Genomic DNA, 25,851 nt, shown 5'->3' with positions numbered 1-25,851 from the left:
TTAATCAAATTGTTTACCAACCTAATTTCAATTGCCTCTTTATAAACACTGTTCCAAAAACCGGAAGTGTGGGCAACTATCACAGTCCCTTCAAGTTTCATCCCGCGTCCCTCGTTTAAGCAATGTTCAGCTACTGCTGATTTTTCCGGCCGTTGTAACCTCGTATGACGGCGATGATCGATGCACCTGTCCTGAACTGTGCGAATCGAATGGCCGGTGTAAGCCTTCTCACGCTGACATAGAATTTTGTATATGACAGGCTTCGGAAGCTCCAAATCATCTTTCACATAGCCGCGTAGTGCCTAATCTTTCCGGTTGACGAAAAACACTCTCAATGTTAAAACTCTTTAAAATTCTTCCAGTCTTAAACGATCTGCCCCCAGAATAAGCAATAAAGACCACAGATCTGTGCTCCTCTTCATGCACCACCGGGGAGGTTCAAATGGTGCAAATGGCTCTGAGCACTATGGGGCTTAACATCTGAGCTCATCAGTCTCCTAGAACTTAGAACTACTTAAACCTAACTAAGCTAAACATCACACACATCCATGCCCGAGGCAGAATTCGAACCTGCGACCGTAGCGGTCGCGCGATTCCAAACTGAAGCGCCTAGTACCGCTCGGCCACAACGGCCGGCCACTGGGGAGGGTCCATACTTCATAGCCTGACGAATGTGCTTCTCAGAGTAACCTTTTCCGTAGAAACAGCCATAAAATGTGCAGGTTCTTGGGCTAAACTGTCAGTGTCGGAAATGGAACGTGCTTTGCATACCAGAGTCGTAACTACCCCACTGCGTTCATATGATGGATTGCAACTCAGCGGGACTCAACAGCAGCAAAAGCGTTCTGCTGATGATGGCGGATAGTTGGATCGTCGAAATATGGAATCAAGTTGATTTTAGAGTCTGGCAATAAACCCGTGGACACTTTCAAGACTTAATACGCCAGACTCCGTGTTCGGTCCCGGATAGGGGCGAGGTGATTGTTCCTCGATGGAAAGTCTGCGGGACGGCCGCAGGTCCACTTAACCTGCTATCAGAGTGAGTACCCAGAATTTCTCCCGGGAGTAAAAGGCGGCTGTGGCTAGGGGCCCGCTGCTCCTCCTCCTACTAGTGCCGCGGTGGATAGAAGGGCTGCAATGAGGTCGATAGTCCATTCACGGACCAGCGCCACAGACGGCACCTTTATCTTTACACATATAAACTTACAGACAACTGAATATTTATGTCAGTCCGGCATTTGCACCTGGATTTATAATTTATCTGTTGCACGAAATGAAACGATCGTGTGGCCCTGATGGCCGGGAGGCCCCACGCGAAGAAGTTCGGCTGCAGAGTTGCAAGTCAGATGACGCCACATTGGGCGACTTGCGTGTCGGTGATGATGAAATGATGATGAGAACAACACCCAGTCCACGATAGGAGAAAATCTTCAACCCGGCCGGACCACCGAGCGAGGTGGCGCAGTGGTTAGCACACTGGACTCGCATTCGGGAGGACGACGGTTCAATCCCGTCTCCGGCCATCCTGATTTAGGTTTTCCGTGATTTCCCTAAATCGCTACAGGCAAATGCCGGGATGGTTCCTTTGAAAGGGCACGGCCGATTTCCTTCCCCATCCTTCCCTAACCCGAGCTTGCGCTCCGTCTCTAATGACCTCGTTGTCGACAAGACGTTAAACACTAATCTCCCCCTCCTCCTCAACCCGGCCGGGAATCGAAGACGGGCCCACTGCGAGGTAGGCAAACACGTTACCACTCAGCGAAGCAGGCGGACATCTAAAAATGGTTCAAATGGCTCTGAGCACTATGGGACTTAACATCTATGGTCATCAGTCCCCTAGAACTTAGAACTACTTAAACCTAACTAACCTTAGGACAGCACACAACACCCAGCCATCACGAGGCAGAGAAAATCCCTGACCCCGCCGGGAATCGAACCCGGGAACCCGGGCGTGGGAAGCGAGAACGCTACCGCACGACCACGAGATGCGGGCAGGCGGACATCTGCTGTATCATTCCATGTCATTTCATTCCAGTTAAGTACTTCGTAAATAATAGGCGTATTTCGAAAATCCGTTTTTCTGCCTGGTAAGAGCATGTATAAGAATTTAGTTATACACTGCGGTGACCAAAGCCATGGTATAACGATGTGCACGTATACAGATGGCGGTAATATCGCGTACACGAGGTATAAAAGGGCTGTGCACTGGCGGAGCTCTCATTTATACTCAGCTGATTCGTGTAGAAAAAGTGTCCGGCGCGGTTATCGCTGCACGACGGGAATTAACACACTTTGAATGTAGAATGGTATTTGGAGCTAGACGCGTGAGACATTCCATTTAGGAAATCTGTAGGAAATCCAATCTCCCGCGATCCGCCGGCCGCTGTGGCCGAGCGGTTCTAGGGGCTTCAGTCCAGAACCGCGCTGCTGCTGCTACAGTCGCAGGTTTGAATCCTCCCTCGGGCATGGATGTGTGTTATGCCCTTAGGTTAGTTAGGTTTAAGTAGTTCTAAGTCTACGGGACTGATGACCTGAGATGTTTCGTCCCATAGTGTTTAGAGCCATTTGAATCTCCCGCGATCCACTGTGCCAAGAGCTTGTCGAAAATATATTTCAGGCATTACTTCTCACAACGGATAACGCCGTGGCCGACGTCCTTCACTTAACGACCGAGAGCAGAGACCTGTGCGTAGAGTTGTCCGTGCTAACAGACAAGCAACATTGCGTTAAATAATTGCAGAAATCATTGTTGGCCGGACGATGAACGTATCCGATCTGACAGCGTGACGAAATTTGGCGTTAATGGGCTGTGGCAGCAGATGATTGACGCGTATGCCGTTGCTAACATTGTGACATCGGGTGCAGCGCCTGTCCTGGGCTCGTGACCATATCGGTTGAACCCTAGACGACTGGAGAACCGTGGCTTTGTCAGGTGAGTCCCGATTTCAGTTGGTAAGAGCTGATGGTAGAGTTCGTGTGTTGCGCTGACCACGACGAAGCCATGCACACCAGTTGTCAGTGTACAAGCTGGTTGTGGCTCCATAATGGTTCGGTCTGGGTCTTCTGGTCCAACTGAACCGATCATTGGCGAGAAATGGTTATATTCGGCAACTCGGAGAGCATTTGCAACCATTCATGGACTTCATGTTCCCAAACAACGACTGAATTTTTATGGATGACAATGCGCCGTGTCACCGAGCCACAATTGTTCGAAGGTGGTTTAAAGAACATTCTGGACGGTTGGAGCGAATGGTTTGGCCACCCAGATCGCCCGACATGAATCCCATCGAACGTTTATGTGACGTCACTGGCAACACTTTCACAATTATGGACGGCTGTAGTGGCAGCATGGCTGAATGTTTCTGCGGGGGACTCCATGCCACATCGACTTGCTGCAGTACGCCGGTGTTAGAAGGTATCCCATGACTTTTGTCCCCTCAGTGTATGATGGTGCTATAGATCACTAGCGTGCTTTTTAACCTGTCAGCAACACAGATAATTTATCGAAACATAATTCATTGGTAAGGACCAGGTGGCTTTCAAGATGTAACTGTTTCCTTATTTCTCTAAATATTTTCCTTTGTCGCTTAAGGTGCGTTCCGAGGTGGGTTCTATGAAAGGGTGTGATCGATATCCTTCCATATGCACCATAATCCCAGTGCTCTGTCACCAGTGACCTCGCCGTCGACGTGACATTAAACTGCTAATCTTGCTTCCTTCCATTTCGTTACACAACAGAAAGTAGAATCCTTATTATTACGTCTTGTCGATTAGAGAACAAATAATTCTTCTTTTTAAATAAGAGACACCGCAGGTTATTTTAATGCTGGAGGTGTGGCCTTTCGAAAGCTGTTCATCTTCTCTAACGTGGGACCTACTCTTGTCAGTATGTAAACAAATATTTCACACGTCATTCTAATCTAACACCAGTATTTATCACGACAATTATTGGAGTTGCTAGTCTCCCATCGGGCGCCTCCCCAGGTGGCGGATAGGGGAATGCCCACCAGATATGGAGGGTACCGGGGAAATAAAATACCCGGGGTGGACCAAAACTAGCAACTACTGCCTTGTAGTTTAGGTATTGGATTACCAAAGGCTAAAGGAAGAAAACCTTGAGCAAAAATTACCTGGTCCTCCAGGTTGGGGGTTAATGCGATGGGCCAACTCCCCATTCATTGGAAAAACCTCACTGGTTAAAAAGCCTATAAGATTACAGCAGGACGGATATAATAGGAGACGAAAAAGGCTAAGAAAACGGACTGGTGTATGGAATATACAAGGATTACAAAATAAAGTAGGAAAAGTGATTAAAGAAATGGAGGCTATAAATCAAGATATTATTATACTCCCAGAAACTAAGAAAAAAGGACGAGGTATTGAAAGAATAGGATCATATACACATTTCTATAGTGGTGTCCCAAAAAATCAAAGAGCAAAACGGGGGATATCGATATTGATGAAAAACAAATTCAAAAGAATGGTCACAAACTGGGAACCTATTGATGAAAATCTGATTAAAATTAATATTGATATTCATGGATACAAAATTACTATTATAGGAGTATATGGAATAAGTGAAGATGAACCAATTTGTAAAAAGGATGATTTCTATAATAATTTAAATGGAATCATAGAGGATATCGGGAAAACCAGGGAGATTATTATTGCAGGGGATTTTAACAGTAGAACTGGAAGTAAAATTGGAAATTAAATTATAGGACCATTTGGAGAAAATGTTATAAATGATAATGGTAATAGACTTATTGATATCTGTGAACAAAATTCATTGAAAATATTAAATGGCTTTTATCAACATAAAGAAATACATAAATACACATGGCATAAAGATACATTGAATCAAAAATCAATAATAGACTATATTATAATTAAACAGCAAACGAGGATAAAAATACATGACATAAGAGTATATAGAGGGGTAACTCTTAGCGATCATTATTTGGTAAATTCCAAATTTTTATTCCCCTTCAGAGGAAAAAGCACTGAAGAAAATCGAAATTGTCCTATAGAAAATATACAAACAGAAATCAAAATTCCTAAATATAATTTGAATAGTTTTGAGAATGAAAGCACAATATTTTTATATCAAAAGAGATTAGATGAAAAACTGGTAGAAACAGAGTTTGATAATACAGAAGATCAATATCATTATATTGTAAATAAACTACATGAAGCCGCCAAGGAAGCTTTAGGAGAAACAGAAGAAACACGTACAAACCATCCATTATACTACTGGAATGAAGAAATTAAAAAGGAAGTGAAATTAAAGAAAGAAAAATATTTAAAATGGTTAAATACCAGAAATCTTCAAGATAAAATAAAGCTTAATGCACAACAAGCGAAAATCCGGAAAAAGGTTGCAGAAGCAAAAAACAAAGTTTGGGAACAGTCATGTCAAAAAATTGAATCCTATATTGGTGGTAAAAGAAACACAGAAGCATGGAAAACTATAAAAAATTTAAGAAGGAATTCCAAAGAAACAACACATATTAAATATATTACTCATGACTCTTGGGAAAAATATTTTAAAAGTTTATTAACAGAAAACCTGGGAAGAATACTTGGGAAACCCTGAATATAATGGTTCAAATGGCTCTGAGCACTATGGGACTCAACTGCTGAGGTCATTAGTCCCCTAGAACTTAGAACTAGTTAAACCTAACTAACCTAAGGACATCACAAACATCCATGCCCGAGGCAGGATTCGAACCTGCGACCGTAGCGGTCTTGCGGTTCCAGACTGCAGCGCCTTTAACCGCACGGCCACTTCGGCCGGCCCTGAATATAATGAAATGATAGATATACAAGCAGAGAATTACATCCGTTTGGAAATAGAGACAATAAAAACTGCAATAAAATCTTTAAAGAATGGAAGGGCTACAGGCATTGGAGGTATTCCTGCAGAATTATTAAAATTAGGAACAAAGAAATTAATGGAATTGTTAAGAAACCTTTTCGAAAGATGTTTAAATGGGGAAGATGTCCCAAATGATTTGAAAGTAGGATATATTTCAGTGATACATAAAAAAGGAGCGAAAGATGAGTGTAAAAATTATAGGGGAATAACAGTGACCAATACCTTCAGTAGATTATATGGAAGAATTATTAAATATTTGGTAGAACAAGAATACAAAGAAAAGGAGGCTGAAGAACAAGCAGGTTTTAGAGCTGGAAGATCAACAATTGATCATAACTTTTGCCTACAACAAATTATTGAAAAAAAAAAATGGTTCGGGCACAACCTATACATTTAGTATTCATAGATATAGAAAAAGCCTATGATAGTGTGCCTTTATCCAGTTTATGGAAAGCTTTAATATCAATAGGAATAAATCCAAGAATAATTAAAGCAATTCAAAATTTATATAAAAATTCTATTTCAAAAATAAAAATTGGTAAATATCTATCACATGGATTCCAAGTCACAAAAGGATTACGTCAAGGATGTAGCATCTCACCTACATTGTATAAAATATATACAGAAGTAACTTTACAGAATTGGAAGAAAAAATGTCACGCTATGGGAATACCAATAAATGATAGAACAATATACTCGTTACAATTTGCAGATGACCAACTGATTATAGCCCAAGACTATGAGGACATAGAGTACATGACCAGAAAATTGATTCAAGAATATAAAAAATCAGGTCTAAATGTAAACGTGAATAAAACAAAGTACATGGTAATTGGTGGAGTGAATGGAGACTTAATATTAGAAGAAGGGATGGGAACAATAACAGCTACTGAGGAATATAAATATTTAGGTGTGAAAATTACAAATGATGGGAAACAGGACAAAGAAATTAGATCAAGAATAAATTCTGGAAAGACGACAATCTCTTTATTGAATGGAATTCTCTGGGACAAACACATAACAACTGATAACAAAATAAGGATTTTTAAAACAATAGTTAGGAGCATTATTACATGTGGTTCAGAAGTGTGGACAACAAAATGGCAACTGAAATCAAAATTATTAGCCACAGAAATGGATTTATGGAGACGTTCAGCAAGAATATCAAGACGAGAAAGAATAAGAAATGAAGTAATCAGAGACAAGATGAAATGTAAAAATTCAATTATTGATTTCATCGAGCACAAACAACTTAAATGGTATGGACACATCAGACGAATGGAACAGGAAAGGCTACCAAAATGCATAATCGACTGGGTACCAATTGGAAGAAGAAAAAGGGGACGACCACCTGATACATGGATACAGGGAGTTCAGTCAGCAATGAGGAAGAACAACATTCCTGAAGATTTATGGACAAATAGAGAAGAGTGGAGAACAATAATTAGTGACTTACTGTAATCTAGAATAGGTGCTGGAAAAATGTACTCACATTGTAAATCCAGAGAAAAAAAAAATTATTTAGATCATCCCACATTACGGCGAACTTCACAAAGTTGACGCCTCCCTTTAAACAGCTTATTCAACCACTTTCTTCCACATTTTCCGCCGCCTCAGCCCTCTCGTAATTGAAAAAGTGAATAGCCATACAGGCACAGGCCCGTTACGTGACCCGTAAACATGCGACAGTCTGACAAAGGAGCGAACAGTGTGCGAGCTGAAGTCGAACCACTCGGTCGTTTGATACCGTACAGAGAGTGCACAGTTTGTGTTAATGTATCTTCGAGACGCACGATGAATCAATGCGTCATGGCGAAAGGGTGCGAATTAACTGTGGAGTGGCGTCGCAGGTACTCGTGGTATACGTATATCCCAAACAAATGTTGACGTTTTGATATATTTGACCACACTTTTTACCTATTCCTTAACTTGTCAGCAGTGCCGAAAATTTGCGCTGCTTTGTTGCCTTGGTGGATGGCGGTTTTGCACATGGTTTCCATCTGTACTTCTATATACCAAAAGATAATGGAGATTTGAGAGGGTTCCAGGAGAAAAATAAGCTGCGGATGGAAACCTGTGCCCGAGATCATCATCACATTCATAGGAGAGAAGACCATTCTGTACAGTAACTGACCCCTTCTTCTCCACTGTCGATCATGGCGATCAGTCACCATCACTTCCGAAGGGGTAACCCAGTGGCAGGCACTGGCGCCAATAACTTCGGCTTTCTGTAGCGTCGTTGTATGACGTTTCCAGCACAGATTCCCATCCTTGATTTGTTCCTCACGGCACCCTCTACAACTTTTCGAAATTTGTCGCAACATTTATGGGACATTTATATAAACGATTTAGAAGACAATCTGAGCCGCCCTCACTCATTGTTTCCAGATGATTTTGACGATTACCATCTAGTAAAGTCATGGGAAGATCAAAAACCGTTGCAAAATTACTTAGAAGATTTGTATGGTATGAAAAGTGACTATCGACTCTAAAGAACGAAAAGTGTGAGATCCTCCACATGAGTACTAAAAAGAGTCCATCAGATTTTTACATCTACATCGTTACTCTGCAATTTACATGTAAGTGCCTGGCAGAGGGTTCATCGAACCGTTTTCATGCTACTTCTCTACCATTCCAATCTCGAATGGCGCGTGGGAAAAAGGAACACCTAAATCTTTCCGTTCGAGCTCTGATTTCTCTTATTTTATTGTGATGAGCATTTCTCCCTAGGTAGGTGGGTGTCAACAAAATATTTTCGCATTCGGAAGAGAAAGCTGGTGATTGAAATTTCGTAAATAGATCTTGCCGCAAAGAAAACCGCCTTTGTTTCAGTGACTGCCACCCCAACTCGCGTATCACATCGCGCATCAATATTCCAGCAGAGGACGGACAAGTGCAATGTAAGCTATCTCTTTAGTGGGTTTGTCGCATCTTCTAAGTGTTCTGCCAACAAAGGGCAGTCTTTGTTTCGCCTTTCGATTACACAATAGGTCGTCGGTTCAACTAAATACCTAGAGATCAAAATTACGAACAACTCAAACCCGGAACGATCAAATAGATAATGTTTTTGGGAAAGCGAACCGAAAACTGACACTTAGAAGGTGAAACAAATCCTCTAAATAGACTGCGTACGGCTGGTCCCGGCGGAGGTTCGAGTCCTCCTTTGGGCATGGGTGTGTGTGTTTGTCCTTAGGATAATTTAGGTTGAGTAGTGTGTAAGCTTAGGAACTGATGAACTTAGCAGCTAAGTCCCATAAGATTACACACACATTTTTTTTGGACTGCGTTCACTATGATTATCCGTCATCTTCTGGAGTATTGCTTTGCGGTGTGGGGGTCCGCATCAGATAGAATTGATGGAGGACACGAAAACAGTGTCAAGAAGGGCAGCTCGTTTTGTTTTATTTCGAAATAGGGGGGAGAACAACACATATATGATACGTAAGTTGGGGTGGAAATGATTAAAATAGGGGTTTTTAATACTGCCGAGATATTTTCTCGTCATTTCAATTACTTACTTTGTCCTCCAAATGCCAAAATATTTTGTTGACTCCCACCTGCACAGGGAGAAATGACCATCGTAATAAAGTAAGAGTGATGACTGGGTGTTGTGTGATGTCCTTAGGTTAGTTAGGTTGAAGTAGTTCTAAGTTCTAGGGGACTCATGACCATAGATGTTAAGACCCATAGTGCTCAGAGCCATTTGAACCATTTTGAATAAAGTAAGATTAATCGGATCTCGCACGGAAAGATTTGTGTGTTGGTTTTTGCGACGTGCCATTCGAGAATGCAGCGGTCAAGAAAGAGTCTGAAAATGTACCCTCTGCTAATCACTTTAGTGTGAATTGTAAGAAATCATGTAGATACAAAAGTAAATATAGATGCACGGGGCTCTTTTGAGGTACCAAAGCTCTTGCAGTGAAACTGTCAGCTGCCACCCAATGAAGTTTTCTGTAGCGGGAAGTCTGCGTGCAAGCGGTAGGCGGAAATACGGCACAGAAATCGCGCTGGAGTGCACCGCTTGCCGGGGGAAGAGGATTACTCTGCAGCGGTGTACTTTCGTTAAGCCCTCCAGATTCAGCGTAGACGTCGTCTCGGCTTTTCAGCGCGGACCCTCTAATCCACTCTCACTGCAGCCAACATTTCTGTAAATTGCCTGCTTTCGCCCTTTACGCAAAGCGATGCCCAGTGGCATTGCGTAGTTCGTCTTAAGACGTACGATGCCGAGATTGTTTCACCAAACAGAAAAGGAGAATATTCGAAAAGTGTATCAACCTGGTCAGGTGGAGCAGAATCTGGAAATGACAGCAGCAACACCTGCCTTTTTCCCGTCAGTGTTCGTTTTGTAATATTTTTATGTTAGTGAGCTAGTTAGTCAGGGGTTAACATTGCTTTTGCATCTGCACACCGCTAATCTGTTTGAGACAGGTCAAAATCTTTAATATAAAAAAAATACCATCAAATTACTCTGTTCCCTACGATGGAATTATTATTATTATTATTATTATTATTCCTTCATTAACAGTTATCCGCCTTATTCGCAGTTCATTAAACTACTGGCCATTAAAATTGCTACACCACGAAGATGACGTGTTACAGACGCGAAATTTAACCGACAGGAAGAAGATGCTGTGATATGCAAATGATTAGCTTTTCAGAGCGTTCACACAAGGTTGGCGCCGGTGGCGACACCTACAACATGCTGACATGAGGAAAGTTTCCCACCGATTTCTCACACACCAACAGCAGTCGACCGGCGCTGCCTGGTGAAACGTTGTTGTGATGCCTCGTGTAAGGATGAGAAATGCGTACCATCACGTTTCCGACTTTGATAAACGTCGGATTGTAGCGTATCGTGATTACGGTTTATCATATCGCGACATTGCTGCTCGCGTTGGTCGAGATCCAATGACTGTTACCAGAATATGGAATCGGTGGGTTGAGGAGAGTAATACGGAACGCCATGCTGGATCCCAACGGCGTCGTATCACTATCTGTCGAGATGACAGCCATCTTATCCGTATGGCTGTAACGGATTTTGCAGGTCCTGTACGGGCCTTTCTGGATACAGAAAATGTTCGACTGCTGCCCTGGCCAGCACTTTCTCCAGATCTCTCACCAATTTAAAACGTCTGGTCAATGGTGGCCAAGCAACTGGCTCGTCACAATACGCCATTCACTACTTTTGATGAACTGTGGTATGGTGTTGAAGCTGCATGGGCAGCTGTACCTGTACACGCCATCCAATCTCTGTTTGACTCAATACCCAGGCGTATCAAGGCCGTTATTGCGGCCAGAGGTGGTTGTTCTGGGTACTGATTTCTCAAGATCTATGCACCGAAATTGCGTGAAAATGTAATCACATGTCAGTTCTAGTATGTAAATAGCTGACATGCCCGGAATTGTCCGTGTATTCCTTGTACCGATTCGCTATTATAAAAGGAAACAAAAAATGAACTGTGTTTGTAATGGAATATACACTCTTGGAAATGGAAAAAAGAACACATTGACACCGGTGTGTCAGACCCACCAAACTTGCTCCGGACACTGCGAGAGGGCTGTACAAGCAATGATCACACGCACGGCACAGCGGACACACCAGGAACCGCGGTGTTGGCCGTCGAATGGCGCTAGCTGCGCAGCATTTGTGCACCGCCGCCGTCGGTGTCAGGCAGTTTGCCGTGGCATACGGAGCTCCATCGCAGTCTTTAACACTGGTAGCATGCCGCGACAGCGTGGACGTGAACCGTATGTGCAGTTGACGGACTTTGAGCGAGGGCGTATAGTGGGCATGCGGGAGGCCGGGTGGACGTACCGCCGAATTGCTCAACACGTGGGGCGTGAGGTCTCCACAGTACATCGATGTTGTCGCCAGTGGTCGGCGGAAGGTGCACGTGCCCGTCGACCTGGGACCGGACCGCAGCGACGCACGGATGCACGCCAAGACCGTAGGATCGTACGCAGTGCCGTAGGGGACCGCACCGCCACTTCCCAGCAAATTAGGGACACTGTTGCTCCTGGGGTATCGGCGAGGACCATTCGCAACCGTCTCCATGAAGCTGGGCTACGGTCCCGCACACCGTTAGGCCGTCTTCCGCTCACGCCCCAACATCGTGCAGCCCGCCTCCAGTGGTGTCGCGACAGGCGTGAATGGAGGGACGAATGGAGACGTGTCGTCTTCAGCGATGAGAGTCGCTTCTGCCTTGGTGCCAATGATGGTCGTATGCGTGTTTGGCGCCGTGCGGGTGAGCGCCACAATCAGGACTGCATACGACCGAGGCACACAGGGCCAACACCCGGCATCATGGTGTGGGGAGCGATCTCCTACACTGGCCGTACACCACTGGTGATCGTCGAGGGGACACTGAATAGTGCACGGTACATCCAAACCGTCATCGAACCCATCGTTCTACCATTCCTAGACCGGCAAGGGAACTTGCTGTTCCAACAGGACAATGCACGTCCGCATGTATCCCGTGCCACCCAACGTGCTCTAGAAGGTGTAAGTCAACTACCCTGGCCAGCAAGATCTCCGGATCTGTCCCCCATTGAGCATGTTTGGGACTGGATGAAGCGTCGTCTCACGCGGTCTGCACGTCCAGCACGAACGCTGGTCCAACTGAGGCGCCAGGTGGAAATGGCATGGCAAGCCGTTCCACAGGACTACATCCAGCATCTCTACGATCGTCTCCATGGGAGAATAGCAGCCTGCATTGCTGCGAAAGGTGGATATACACTGTACTAGTGCCGACATTGTGCATGCTCTGTTGCCTGTGTCTATGTGCCTGTGGTTCTGTCAGTGTGATCATGTGATGTATCTGACCCCAGGAATGTGTCAATAATGTTTCCCCTTCCTGGGACAATGAATTCACGGTGTTCTTATTTCAATTTCCAGGAGTGTAGAAAAAATTTCATTTCTTTGTTTTCGTGAAAAGACCTTTGCAATTATGAAGCTGTCGTACAAAGAAAAATGCTTAATGTAAAAATGTGTAAGTTTAATATCCCGGACGGTTTCTGTACTCCGGGCGCAGCTGCTTCCCGTGTCTACAACGCAATTTCGCGTTTTTGTAAACGTCTCTATGGTAATGTCTCTTCATAGCTCCATAGACGCCTATTGTTTTCGCCTAAAGCCGTTTGCACTTCACAGTTGAAAGCTGTCAAATGCACTGCTAGGTGTCAGGGATTTCCTTAAATTAACTATACTGAAGGAGTGTCTTTGCAATAAAGCTTAAATGTATTAAAACGTCATGGAGGATGCGGTATTTTTTTTCCCCACGTATCTCAGTGCTTATGACGTCATATCTCCTGATCTGTGTGTCATACAATGATATAATTTTATAGGTACATTCAGCGGCGTATGTGGATACTGTCTGTAAAATAATCATCTTGTGGTGCAGTTCTTCTTGTTGTATCCGTGCCTGCTAAGAAAATGGGATGAGAAGTTCCGCCTTATGCAAGACACCTTTTTTGTTTTGTTTCACCCATACATGTTTCAGCAGTTTTGTGCTACCCTCAGTGGGTTCAATTTTTATTTTTAACAGTAAAATTGTTGTTACATATTAACATTTGCGTTGTTTACAACATTATGTAAAAGTTGCATTTGTAACTTTATTGGCGAAAAATGGGTGTAAGTATTAGTTAACATGGACAATAACATCATGTTAGGTATGTTTATTAATGCTTACGCCCACTTTTCGGCAATTAAGTTATAAATGCAACTTTTACATAATGTTGTAAACAACACAAATGTTAGTATGTAACAACAATTTTACTGTTAAAAATAAAAATTGAACCCAATGACGATTGCACGAAAGTCCTGAAACATGTGTGGGTGAAACAAAACAAATAAGGTGTCTTGCATAAGGCGGAACTTCTCATCCCATTGTCTGTAAAATGTTTTGCGAATAGAGTTAGTAGAAAAGAAGCAACAACTCTAAACATTATGCTCAGTGCGGTAGTTTTCACACATCTTAGTGTTTAAACCGTCATATCTCCTGAACTACCCGTCTGTGTGGTAGCATGACAAACTTTTGTAGGTGGATTTAGCGGCATATGTAGATAATGCCTGCGAAATTTATTGCAAATACAGTTAGTAACACGGTAGTCACACATTTAAATGTCAAGCATGATGTGACAGTTTTTCAAGCATCCCATTGTTTATGACTTCATGTCTACTGAACCACGATAGGTAGGTGATTCTTAGCCCTACAACGACTGTTGCCTGACATCGAGGGATGTGTGTGCCAAGTTTGGTTGAAATCGGTCCTGTGGTTTAGTAGGAGTGTGGAACATACAGACACATACGTACATTTAGATTTATAGTATGTGTGGATGGATATGTGTTCACAGTATTAACGGCTTTGGCTTTTCGGGTCGGGCTGGCAGCAGCTTAGTACGCCGCCCTTCAGCCTACAGAATTTGTTTTAAAAAATGAAGATAATAAATAATAAAAACAGGCGATAAAATCGGTGAATGAAATGGTAATATGGGGGAAAATTGTGGAACTTAAAACATAACACGAAAGGTTGGTGATGCTAATAAATTACACAGGAAGCAGACAGGAAAAATAATAGACAGACAATTAGAAAACACAGCGACTGTCTGGTTTCTGTTCGCAAGAGATATAAAAATCACACCCAGCGACAGCATGATTTCTGTTCGCAACACTTTGGAAAGACGCATAACACTGAACACTCATTTGAACACTGCACTAAAAAGTTGGCACAGATATGAAACACCACAGCCGAGGGCAGACGGGAGAACCTGGAGATATGATGGGAAAGAAAAGGGGGGGGGGAAGGAAAGGAAAAACGAAGAGGGGGGGAAGGAGCCGATAGAGGACGAGGACTCATAAGAGGGGGGACTGGGCAGACGCAAGAGGGAGTGGGGAAAGGGAGAGGAGGGGAATGCAAAAGGGATTCGGGGTGGTGGGAGAAGGGAAGCAGAGAGAGGGTAGGTGGGGGAAAAAACAGGATGGAAGGGGGGGGGGAAGAGGGAACCCGGGGAAAGGACAGAGAAAAGGAGGGGGAGATGAGGATCAGAGTTGATAGCAGGGATAAATGGAGGGAGAGAGGGCATCATCCAGGAGGGGGAGTTGATGGAAGCCACCTTGGAAAAGGAGATGAAGGGTGTAGAGGTGGAGGATAGGGGGGGGGGGGACGGTGAAGGCGTGGCAGAGGGCAGGGGTTGGAGAGGAGAGGAGCAACCAGGTGGGATGAAGGGGGATCAAGGCGGCATTAGGTGTAGAGTATACGGATATGTTCGAGGAATAGGAACAGATGGGGGAAAGGAATCAGGTGGAATGTAGTCCCACATGGGGGACGGGAGATGTATGTGGAAGGAGAGGCAGAGTGCACGGCGCTCGAGGATCTGGAGGGACTTTAGAATTTTGGGGAGGTGGATATCCAGGCGGGACCGTCATAACAGAGGATGGGGCGGATTAAGGATTTGTAGGTGTGGAGGATGTTAGAGGGGTTCAACCCCCATAACAGTAACAGGTATATTATAAGGAAACGATTGCTTTTTGAACAAGTGCTAGCGATGGTTGATTCTAATAATACCATATCCATACTTGAAATAAGCATAAAATGTGTAATAATGGTATAAAATCTACTTATATAAAAACTTTTAGCATCACAAAGCACATAAAAAAGACGTCGTGTGAAGAAGAGTCTGAGTCCATAGAACATTCAGAGGATAATCTAGACGGCGCCACCTCGTGGCCTCTAAATGGAACGTCGTACTTCCCTGTGAGGGTGCTTGCGGTAGGAGGCCCGCTCTCGATGCCGCCTGTGGCGTAAGTATAAGGCACCCCCCAGGCAATCGCTCACTAGTTCGTGTACATGCGTTTACTAAACATTTGAAAAAAATTGTTCAAATGGCTCTGAGCACTATGGGACTTAACTGCTGTGGTCATCAGTCCCCTAGAAGTTAGAACTAAAACCTAAGGACATCACACACATCCATGCCCGAGGCAGGATTCGAACTTGCGACCGTAGCGGTCGCGCGGTTCCAGACTGTAGCGCCTAGAACCGCTCGGCCACTCTGGCCGGCTAAGCATTTGACGTTGATACTCGTTTCAGATTATTAATAATGATATGATCGTCAGCTAGGTTACCCTTATTATCCGCCGTTAAATTTTTTTTTTCCTGTAGTCTTGCCCTTCAGCCCAAATTGAACCTACTGTTGTTCCATTAATATTTTTCCATTTTGTTTTAACAAACCTGATGATGGCAGAAAGCTGAAACTGACAAGATTGTAGATTATACAGGGGGTTTGTTTATTTAGGTACAAACGAAAGGGGTAAGTAGAAGGCAACGAAACAAGCAAATCATCCTAGTAAACGTGGGTCCGGAAACCAGTGGTTTCCCTAGAACGACTAATTATGACTGCGTACATGAGCACCTTATAATAAAGACACTGAGGATCCAAACTACAGCATTTGAAGGACAAACACATTACAACAGGTCTCACCCTTCATGTGAAGGTAGGATTCAGCACGTCTCCTCATCGATTCCTGTACACGTTCAGAAATCTCAAATGGTTCTGAGCACTATGGGACTTAACATTTGAAGTCATCAGTCCCCTAGACTTAGAACTAGTTAAACCTAACTAACCTAAGGACATCACACACATCGATGCCCGAGGCAGGATTCGAACCTGCGACCGTAGCAGTCGCGCGGTTCCGGACTGAGGCGCCTAGAACCGCTCGGCCACCGCGGCCGGCCCAGAAATCTCATGCGTGTTCCGAATGCATCGACAACCATCCACAGTGCGTTCCCGAATTTCGTCCACACTATCAACAAGGCTGGAATACATCAAAGTCTGTAACCTTTCCGCTGCTACTGACGTTCTCTCTGCATTCCGTGCTGAGGCGATTGTTTTTTTTACTGCTGTACGCCTCGCCGAATGCTGGTGCAGAGACGGTGTTCCGGCCGATATGAAATCATTCGATTTTTCAAAAACTATTACGTGAAAAAATTTGATTTTTGTACATCTTAAAGTCTGATATCTTCACGCGATAAAGTTCTGAATTTTTTATTAGTTATCCGTCACGGTTACTGCGTGAAATTAAGTAAAATATTGTACGAAATTTTATAGTTTGCAGAGGTAAAAATGCATTTGCATATGGTTGAGTGTAGCTGGTATACTGCAGTGAATGAAATGTAAACAATACATCGGAATTTCGTTTAAAATTGTGAGCGGAACGATATCTCATTTAGTCCTCAAGTTATTGGGTATTAAGCCGGCCAGAGTGGCCGAGCGGTTCTAGGCGCTACAGTTTGGAACCGCGCGACCGCTACGGTCGCAGGTTCGAATCCTGCCTCGGGCATGGATGTGTGTGATGTCCTTAGGTTAGTTAGGTTTAAGTAGTTCTAAGTTCTAGGGGACTGATGACCACAGATGTTAAGTCCCATAGTGCTCAGAGCCATTTGAACCATTTTTGAACTTCAGAAGTTAAGTCCCGTAGTGCTCAGAGCCATTTGAACCATGTTGTTGTGGTATTCAGTCCAGAGACTGGTATCAGCAGCTCTCCATGATACTCTATCCTGTGCAAACTACACTCCTGGAAATGGAAAAAAGAACACATTGACACCGGTGTGTCAGACCCACCATACTTGCTCCGGACACTGCGAGAGGGCTGTACAAGCAATGATCACACGCACGGCACAGCGGACACACCAGGAACCGCGGTGTTGGCCGTCGAATGGCGCTAGCTGCGCAGCATTTGTGCACCGCCGCCGTCAGTGTCAGCCAATTTGCCGTGGCATACGGAGCTCCATCGCAGTCTTTAACACTGGTAGCATGCCGCGACAGCGTGGACGTGAACCGTATGTGCAGTTGACGGACTTTGAGCGAGGGCGTATAGTGGGCATGCGGGAGGCCGGGTGGACGTACCGCCGAATTGCTCAACACGTGGAGCGTGAGGTCTCCACAGTACATCGATGTTGTCGCCAGTGGTCGGCGGAAGATGCACGTGCCCGTCGACCTGGGACCGGACCGCAGCGACGCACGGATGCATGCCAAGGCCGTAGGATCCTACGCAGTGCCGTAGGGGACCGCACCGCCACTTCCCAGCAAATTAGGGACACTGTTGCTCCTGGGGTATCGGCGAGGACCATTCGCAACCGTCTCCATGCAGCTGGGCTACGGTCCCGCACACCGTTAGGCCGTCTTCCGCTCACGCCCCAACATCGTGCAGCCCGCCTCCAGTGGTGTCGCGACAGGCGTGAATGGAGGGACGAATGGAGACGTGTCGTCTTCAGCGATGAGAGTCGCTTCTGCCTTGGTGCCAATGATGGTCGTATGCGTGTTTGGCGCCGTGCAGGTGAGCGCCACAATCAGGACTGCATACGACCGAGGCACACAGGGCCAACACCCGGCATCATGGTGTGGGGAGCGATCTCCTACACTGGCCGTACACCACTGGTGATCGTCGAGGGGACACTGAATAGTGCACGGTACATCCAAACCGTCATCGAACCCATCGTTCTACCATTCCTAGACCGGGAAGGGAACTTGCTGTTCCAACAGGACAATGCACGTCCGCATGTATCCCGTGCCACCCAACGTGCTCTAGAAGGTGTAAGTCAACTACCCTGGCCAGCAAGATCTCCGGATCTGTCCCCCATTGAGCATGTTTGGGACTGGATGAAGCGTCGTCTCACGCGGTCTGCACGTCCAGCACGAACGCTGGTCCAACTGAGGCGCCAGGTGGAAAGGCATGGCAAGCCGTTCCACAGGACTACATCCAGCATCTCTACGATCGTCTCCATGGGAGAATAGCAGCCTGCATTGCTGCGAAAGGTGGATATCCACTGTACTAGTGCCGACATTGTGCATGCTCTGTTGCCTGTGTCTATGTGCCTGTGGTTCTGTCAGTGTGATCATGTGATGTATCTGACCCCAGGAATGTGTCAATAAAGTTTCCCCTTCCTGGGACAATGAATTCACGGTGTTCTTATTTCAATTTCCAGGAGTGTATATTGGGTATTAAATTCGAAAGACGGTCGCACGTGACGCTCCCATTCAAGTCCTTGCGCATCGGAATCATGCGCTCATAAAATCGCTATCTCATAAACGGTTCAAGATATCGATGCAATTTTTTTTGACAATGATAGCATGCAATGAGGCATGTTGTATGATAAATACTCGAGATTTTTTTATTCGCCGAGGTATGGAACTAACTTATCTACAGCAGTGAGAGTTCGACAGTTGAGGACGCTTACAGACGTCCGTAGCACTTTAGGAAATCCCAAGTGGCGCGCCTATACGCGTCCACTGCACCTGGGGAACGGCGTAGCACGACGTGTATACACGCCCACAGCAGCGAAAGGGTTAAATATCGGCAAACAAAAAATCCAACGTGTCTACATCAGGGGACCTGGCAGGCCGCGACTGATACGCTTGATGTCGAAACGCTATTTACCAGTACTTAGGTACCGTATCCGTAATGATGATAAGATCAAAATAGGGCAGTTCGTCACTTGCAGTGAAATGCAGGAAGATCTGCAGTGGATAGGCACTTGGTGCGGGGAGTGGCAACAGACCCTTAACATAGACAAATGTAATGTATTGCGAATACATAGAAAGAAGGATGGTTTATTGTATGATTATATGATAGCGGAACAAACATTGGTAGCAGTTACTTCTGTAAAATATCTGGGAGTATGCGTACGGAACGATTTGAAGTGGAATGATCATATAAAAGTAATTGTTGGTAAGGCGGATGCCAGATTGAGATTCATTGGGGAGTCCTTAGATAATGTAGTCCATCAACAAAGGAGGTGGCTTACAAAACACCCGTTCGATCTATACCTGAGTATTGCTCATCAGTGTGGGATCCGTGCCAGTTCGGGTTGACAGAGGAGATAGAGAAGATTCAAAGAAGAGCGGCGCGTTTCGTCACAGGGTCATTTGGTAAGCGTGATAGCGTTACGGAAATGTTTAGCAAACTCAAGTGGCAGACTCTGCAAGAGAGGCGCTCTGCATCGCGGTGTAGCTTGCTGTCCAGGTTTCGAGAGGGTGCGTTTCTGGATGAGGTATCGAATATGTTGCTTCCCCCTACTTATACCTCCCGAGGAGATCACGAATGTAAAATTAGAGAGATTCGAGCGCGCACGGAGGCTTTCCGGCAGTCGTTCTTCCCGCGAACCATACGCGACTGGAACAGGAAAGGGAGGTAATGACAGTGGCACGTTAAGTGCCCTCCGCCACACACCTTTGGGTGGCTTGCGGAGTATAAATGTAGATGTAGATGTAATTTACGCCTCACTTGTGCCATTGCGAAATAAAAGTAACCTTAGACGCTAACAGTATTGTGACGTTAGCATGAGTGCACCGTAGATATGTGATATTGAGGAAACCATTGGTTTCCGGACCTGTGTTTGTTAGGATTATTTGCTTATTTTCGCTGTTCTCAACTCGTCCTTTTCATTTGTACCTGTGCTAGTTAAACAACCTGTATAATAATGTGCGATCAAGGCGGATATTTATTAATAAATTGCTAAATATCATCGCTTGCTCGTATGCCGACTTTATGCCTTCAATAGATATGTTGTTGCTGTTGCTGAGGTGCATTCATACGTTACTTACCAGTTACTACTCGATAAAGCGAACTGTTGATCTTCCCATAGTGGAACTAACTTGCTGACGAGACAGAGTGCAGCCACGTTTCAGGTCAAACGAATGCAATCACGTAAGGTGATCGTGTAAAATGTCCTCACGATGCTGAATAATGTGGGATTGAAGTATCTACCTCAGAGAATATGAATAAGTGTGATACAGTCAACAATTTCTGCGATATCATGAACAATACGTAGAAATAACAACATTGCGAAAACTTCGTAGATCCGTTGCACGTAATTGGACTTCGGGACTATCAGGGGAAGTCTGAGGATTTTTTTTTTCCTTTTGTGGTATTATGTTTTAAAAGACGCTAAAGTAAAAGACTGATCATATGCGAACCGATGGATTCATATACATTGCAGGGCGAGTAAATGTTATCACAGTGATGATATGTCAGGAGTATTGTCAAATAAAGCTGGTGGCCACTGCTTAATAGTTACGTTACGCATAGCATTTGGAAGTACAAGTGTAGCGTAAACGCGTCAGTTCTGACACCACAGTCAGGTGCGCAGTTCGCTTTGTTGGGTAATACGTGACTAACTCGTCACTTGGAACGAAAGTGCTGATTGCACAAAAGCGAGCTTGTATGTGGTGTTCGAGGCATTTTAACTGCGCCGTCACCGTACATATATTCGCTAATGAAATTCGTCACAAATAATCCATCATAATTTGAAAACAGTGATGTCCATACCCACAACACTAGAGGGGAAAATCACCTTTGTTATTCATTTCTGGCCGCGCGGGGTAGCCGTGCGGTCTATGGCGTCTTGTCACGGTCCGTGCGGCTCCCCCGTCGGAGGTTCAAGTCCTCACTCGGGCATGGGTGTGTGTGTCGTCCTTAGCAAAAGTTAGTTTAAGTTAGTTTACTTAGTATGTAAGCCTAGGGACCGATGACCTTAGCAGTTTGGTCACATAGTCCTTACCACAAATTTACAATTTTTTTTACTCATTTATGACACCTCAGACAGCAACAAAAATTGTTGATCATTTGCCCAGTAACATAAAATGTGAGATAGGTAGCGAAGCAAGCTTTAAATCTAACTTAAAATAATTTCTCCTGGACAGCTCCTATTCCTTTGACAAATTTCTGCTTAAAAACTAGTAGCCATTAACAAATAAAAAAATTAAAAAAGTGTATTTGCATGAGTGGGACTAATAATAATTATGTGTTTAGTAATGTGAACACTAATCGTGTATATATATCGTGTAAACTGGATCGTTCCGCATCATTTTGATAAAAGAATCGTTCAGATAGTCTGTGGAGAATGTAACTGACTAACTAATTAAAGCGAACTGACGTTCTCCAATGAGACGCATGCTGGTGTGTCTTCTCTGAAACGCATACGGCTGAGTTCCTTCCTCACCTATCATAACGGAATTTGTGCTACGTCTCGCAGTGGGAGCATTGTTTCTTCCAGGAGAAATCGAGCACCATTCTTAAGGGGCTCCGGAACGCCCTATACTTGCAATGTTAAAATAACGCTTATAAATTACATCTTTCCTCACAAAGTATTTGAGGTAGGAAGTTGAACTTTTTACAGATTATTTATTGGAATATGGGCTACAACTTAACACAGGGATTTTACAAAATTTTAGTTCAGTTATTAAAGATGTTTTTTTTTTCAATTGTTATGAAAATTCACAAAATTTTTTTGCAATTTTTTATTTATATATTCAAAAATATACAGTTTTTTGGAAAAAGGCTGTGTTAAATTATGCAGAAGCTACTGTGTAACATTTACTGAAAGTTTGAAACAAATATGTTTGGAAGATCCTTAGAAAACATGTAATTAGTATGAGAAAATAAAAGTTTTGGGAATCGAGCGACAAAGATTGGATTAACTTTTTAGTGCATTCCAGGTCCATAGGATGGATTATCTTCATCCTCTGCAAACTCATCCTCCAGCTTCCTCTTGTTCCTCCTCCTGTTTACTCTTGCTTGTATTTCTAGACTCTTTACAGCCCTGTCTGCAGGCCGAAGGCGTTCCTGGTCTAAAGCAAGCATCGCTCATACCATGTTAGAACCTATCTTCATTCCCATATTTCTAAATACCTTGCACCTTACAATGTTGCCATCATTGAAAGTCGCAACAGCATCATACACACCAAAGTGAAGTGTTTCTATTCCAACAAATACAGTCTTGGGGATTCTCGACCATATAACACTATTTACACTTTCATTGGGGTTTTGAGTTTTTCCGTGAATACACTTTTTCAACAGTTCAGGTGCTGCTAAGTCTCTGAAAATTGCAACATTCATAGTTTTCACTCATTGAACCAAGCTTCTTCTGTGAAGTATTTTCTTTCCCACTTTGACTGCTATGGGCAGGTGTACTTGAGAGGTTAGGTTCACTCACTTGGTTATCGTCTTTATTGTTTACAGTAATAACACATACCTTTGGCTTTCCAACATTTCTCCTTTTCTTAAAAGCCCTCAGAGGATTTCTAATAACTTTACTTTTACTCATTATTATTCTTCAACAAAACAGAGACTCAAAAAACAGAATTAATTACGAATATTTTCGAGATAACGACAGAGTAAATAAACATGAAACAATCGACAATCACACCAGCGATATATATTGAACCATCACAGGTTAGCCACAACACATACTTTATCTCACATCACTAAAATGTACCTGATGAACACGGACGTTAATAATAACACCATTTGACAGCAGTTTAACAGTGCCACAGTGGGTCACGCCCATGTAGAACACATTTCAAAAAAAATTTAAAAATAGTTGTAGTCTTCGGAATTGAATAAATTATATATCTATTAAAAGGTAATAGTTTGCAGATTCAGAAAACGCAAAAAAGTAATAATTGAACTTTTCATGATTTTGAGCCTTTCCGGAGCCCCTTAAACCTCTACGTTGTGTCTAAAACTCTAGGGACATTGTTGGCCTTCGCTTGGTTGTGCGGACCTCAGGAAATTTAAAATTCAACTCTCGAAAAGAGTTGCGGTGTTGATTACTCTTTGATATTGCATAAGTTCTACATGTAGACGGATGACGCACGAACATGACAGTTATTTTTTTCATTGTCAAGATATTTGTGTGTGTCGGCAGGTACACGAAGACCGTGGTGGCGTCCAGTATTACGGCGCAGAAGTACAACCCTGAGATCACGTGGACGCCCCACCAGCCGGACATGCGCATTGCAGAGCTCAGCGACCAACTCAGGCATATAAAGCAGGTAAAGTCTCGACACGCCGTATGTGTACGATAGCGTGCTCAATAGCGCGCATTTATTACACGAACCAAGTTGATTTTATCCTTGGAATTTTAGTACTGCTCGTTGCTCGGTAGCCTGTCTCTAGCTACAAGCCACCGTCTTCTTGTTTTACATATTTTGTTCATATTTTCCAGTACTCGTAAATTAATTTTTTTGTTTGAATTTAAACCAGTCGCGGCTATTTGTAATGGAAAATATCGGCGGTTTTTTTGCAGCACTAGCATCCGAGGTGGCCAACAGGTTACGTTGTGACTTGCGAGTACAAGAACAACGGTACGTGCACTGCATCTGACGTGGAAATGTGAATGAATTATATCCACTGAGCAGCTTACGCGGTTTTTACGCTTCAGAATGCAACACACACACACACACACACACACACACACACACACACACACATACACACTGCTGACTTTAAGTTCGCAAGTCGCAACCTGATCTCTTGGCCATGTCACTTACCACGGCAAGAAATCGCCGATTTTGCCACTAAGAAAACAACGTAAAAAATGCCATCCACCTGGTGATGAAAGTGTAACCAACGAAACGGGTTGTGTATGAAGTAATGACATTGTGACTGTCACAGAATTACGTGTATTTCATCCCTCCCCCGTTCTGTTCAGATATCAGTTCTCACAACAGTGCAACAGAGACATGGCGGGTTTTCAAGTCGCGCGGCGCCCATACCACTAACAATCTGCGGGTCCCCTACTCAGAAGTATGTACACGTATTTTGGAAAGCTATTATTTTACGTCCTTGTAATATATGATGGTAGGTGGTTTCCCACATCCACCTAGGTAATAACCGGGCTGGTACCAAAGTCCCGCCTCAGATACAAGGTGCGCAAACATTTCGAAAACGTTCTTGCACTTGAACATGAAACGAAACGCAGATAGATTCCATCCATCCCGGAAGTTGAGCGGATCCCGTCCCCCACACGGATCCTCTACGACCTGATTCCTTTCCCCCATCTGCTCCTATTCCTCGAACATATCCACATACTCCACATACTCTACACCTCCCGCCACCTTGATCCCCCTCACCCCCCCCCCCAGTTGCTCCTCTCCTCTCCCCTCCCCGCCTCCTGCTGCACCTTCACTGTTGTGTCCCCCCTACCTTCCATCTCCACACCCTTCATCTCCTTTCCCAAGGTGGCTTCTGTCAACTCCCCCTCCAAGATGCTGCCCTCTCTCCCTCCATTTATCCCTCCTATCAACTCATCCTCACGTCCTCTCCTTTCCTTTGTCCTTTTCCTGGGCTCCCTCTCCCCCCCCCCCCCTACCATATTGTTTTTTCCCCACCTACTCTCCCTCTGCCTCCCTTCTCTCGCCCTGAGTCCTTCCTCTGCCTTTCCCCATTCCCTCTCACATCTGCCCTGCTCTCCCCTTCTGAGTCCTCTCCCTTCGTCGGTCCCCCGCCCCCCCCCCCCACCGTTCGTTTTTCCTCTCCTCCCCCCTTTTCCCCCCCTCATCTGTCCAGGTGCCCCCCTCCCCATCTGCCCTTGCCTGTGATGTATCATCTTCGTGCTGACATTTTAGTGCAGTGTTTCCAGTGATTGTTAAGTGTTGTGCGTCTCTTCCAAAGTTTTGCGAACGGACATGATACTATCGCAGGGTGTGATTTTTATATCTCTTGTGAACAGAAACCATACTGTCGCCGTGTTTTTTAATTGTCTACTATTTTCCCTGTCTGCTTCCTGTGTATTTTGTTATCATCGCCCACCATTTGTTTTATGTTTTAACTTTCCACAATCTTCCGCCGTTTTACAATTTACTTCACCATTTTATCGCCTGCTTTTATTTTTTCTTATCTTCTTATGTTTCAAAAATTCTGTAGGCTGAAAAGCAGCGTACTAAGCTGCTGCCAGGGCGACTCGAAATCCAATAAAGGAAAAAAAAAGGAAGAAAAAAAGGTTGATCAGTGCCATCAGAAAGGCCATCCGATCACCAGCTGCCAATGTTGTTGTTGTTGTTGTTGTTGTTGTTGTTGTCTTCAGTCCTGAGACTGGTTTGATGCAGCTCTCCTGCGCTAGCTTCTTCATCTCCCAGTACTTACTGCAACCTACATCCTTCTGAATCTGCTTAGTGTATTCATCTCTTGGTCTCCCTCT

General features: G+C 44.3%; 1 protein-coding gene across 1 annotated transcript in view; it reads left to right on the top strand.

The window, feature by feature from the left end:
• The window catches only part of LOC126237215 (division abnormally delayed protein-like), a 631,733-nt gene that overhangs the window by 586,665 nt on the left and 19,217 nt on the right, over positions 1-25,851 (top strand). Inside the window, exon 7 of the mRNA XM_049947101.1 lies at positions 23,578-23,704. Within this exon, the coding sequence (XP_049803058.1) occupies positions 23,578-23,704 (127 nt within the window). The remainder of the gene's footprint in view (positions 1-23,577; positions 23,705-25,851) is intronic.

Source organism: Schistocerca nitens, chromosome 2 (genome assembly GCF_023898315.1).
Source record: "Schistocerca nitens isolate TAMUIC-IGC-003100 chromosome 2, iqSchNite1.1, whole genome shotgun sequence".
Taxonomy (NCBI): Eukaryota; Metazoa; Arthropoda; class Insecta; order Orthoptera; family Acrididae; genus Schistocerca; species Schistocerca nitens.
Note: the sequence above shows the minus strand (reverse complement) of the source record. Positions and strands in the feature narration are given on the sequence as shown.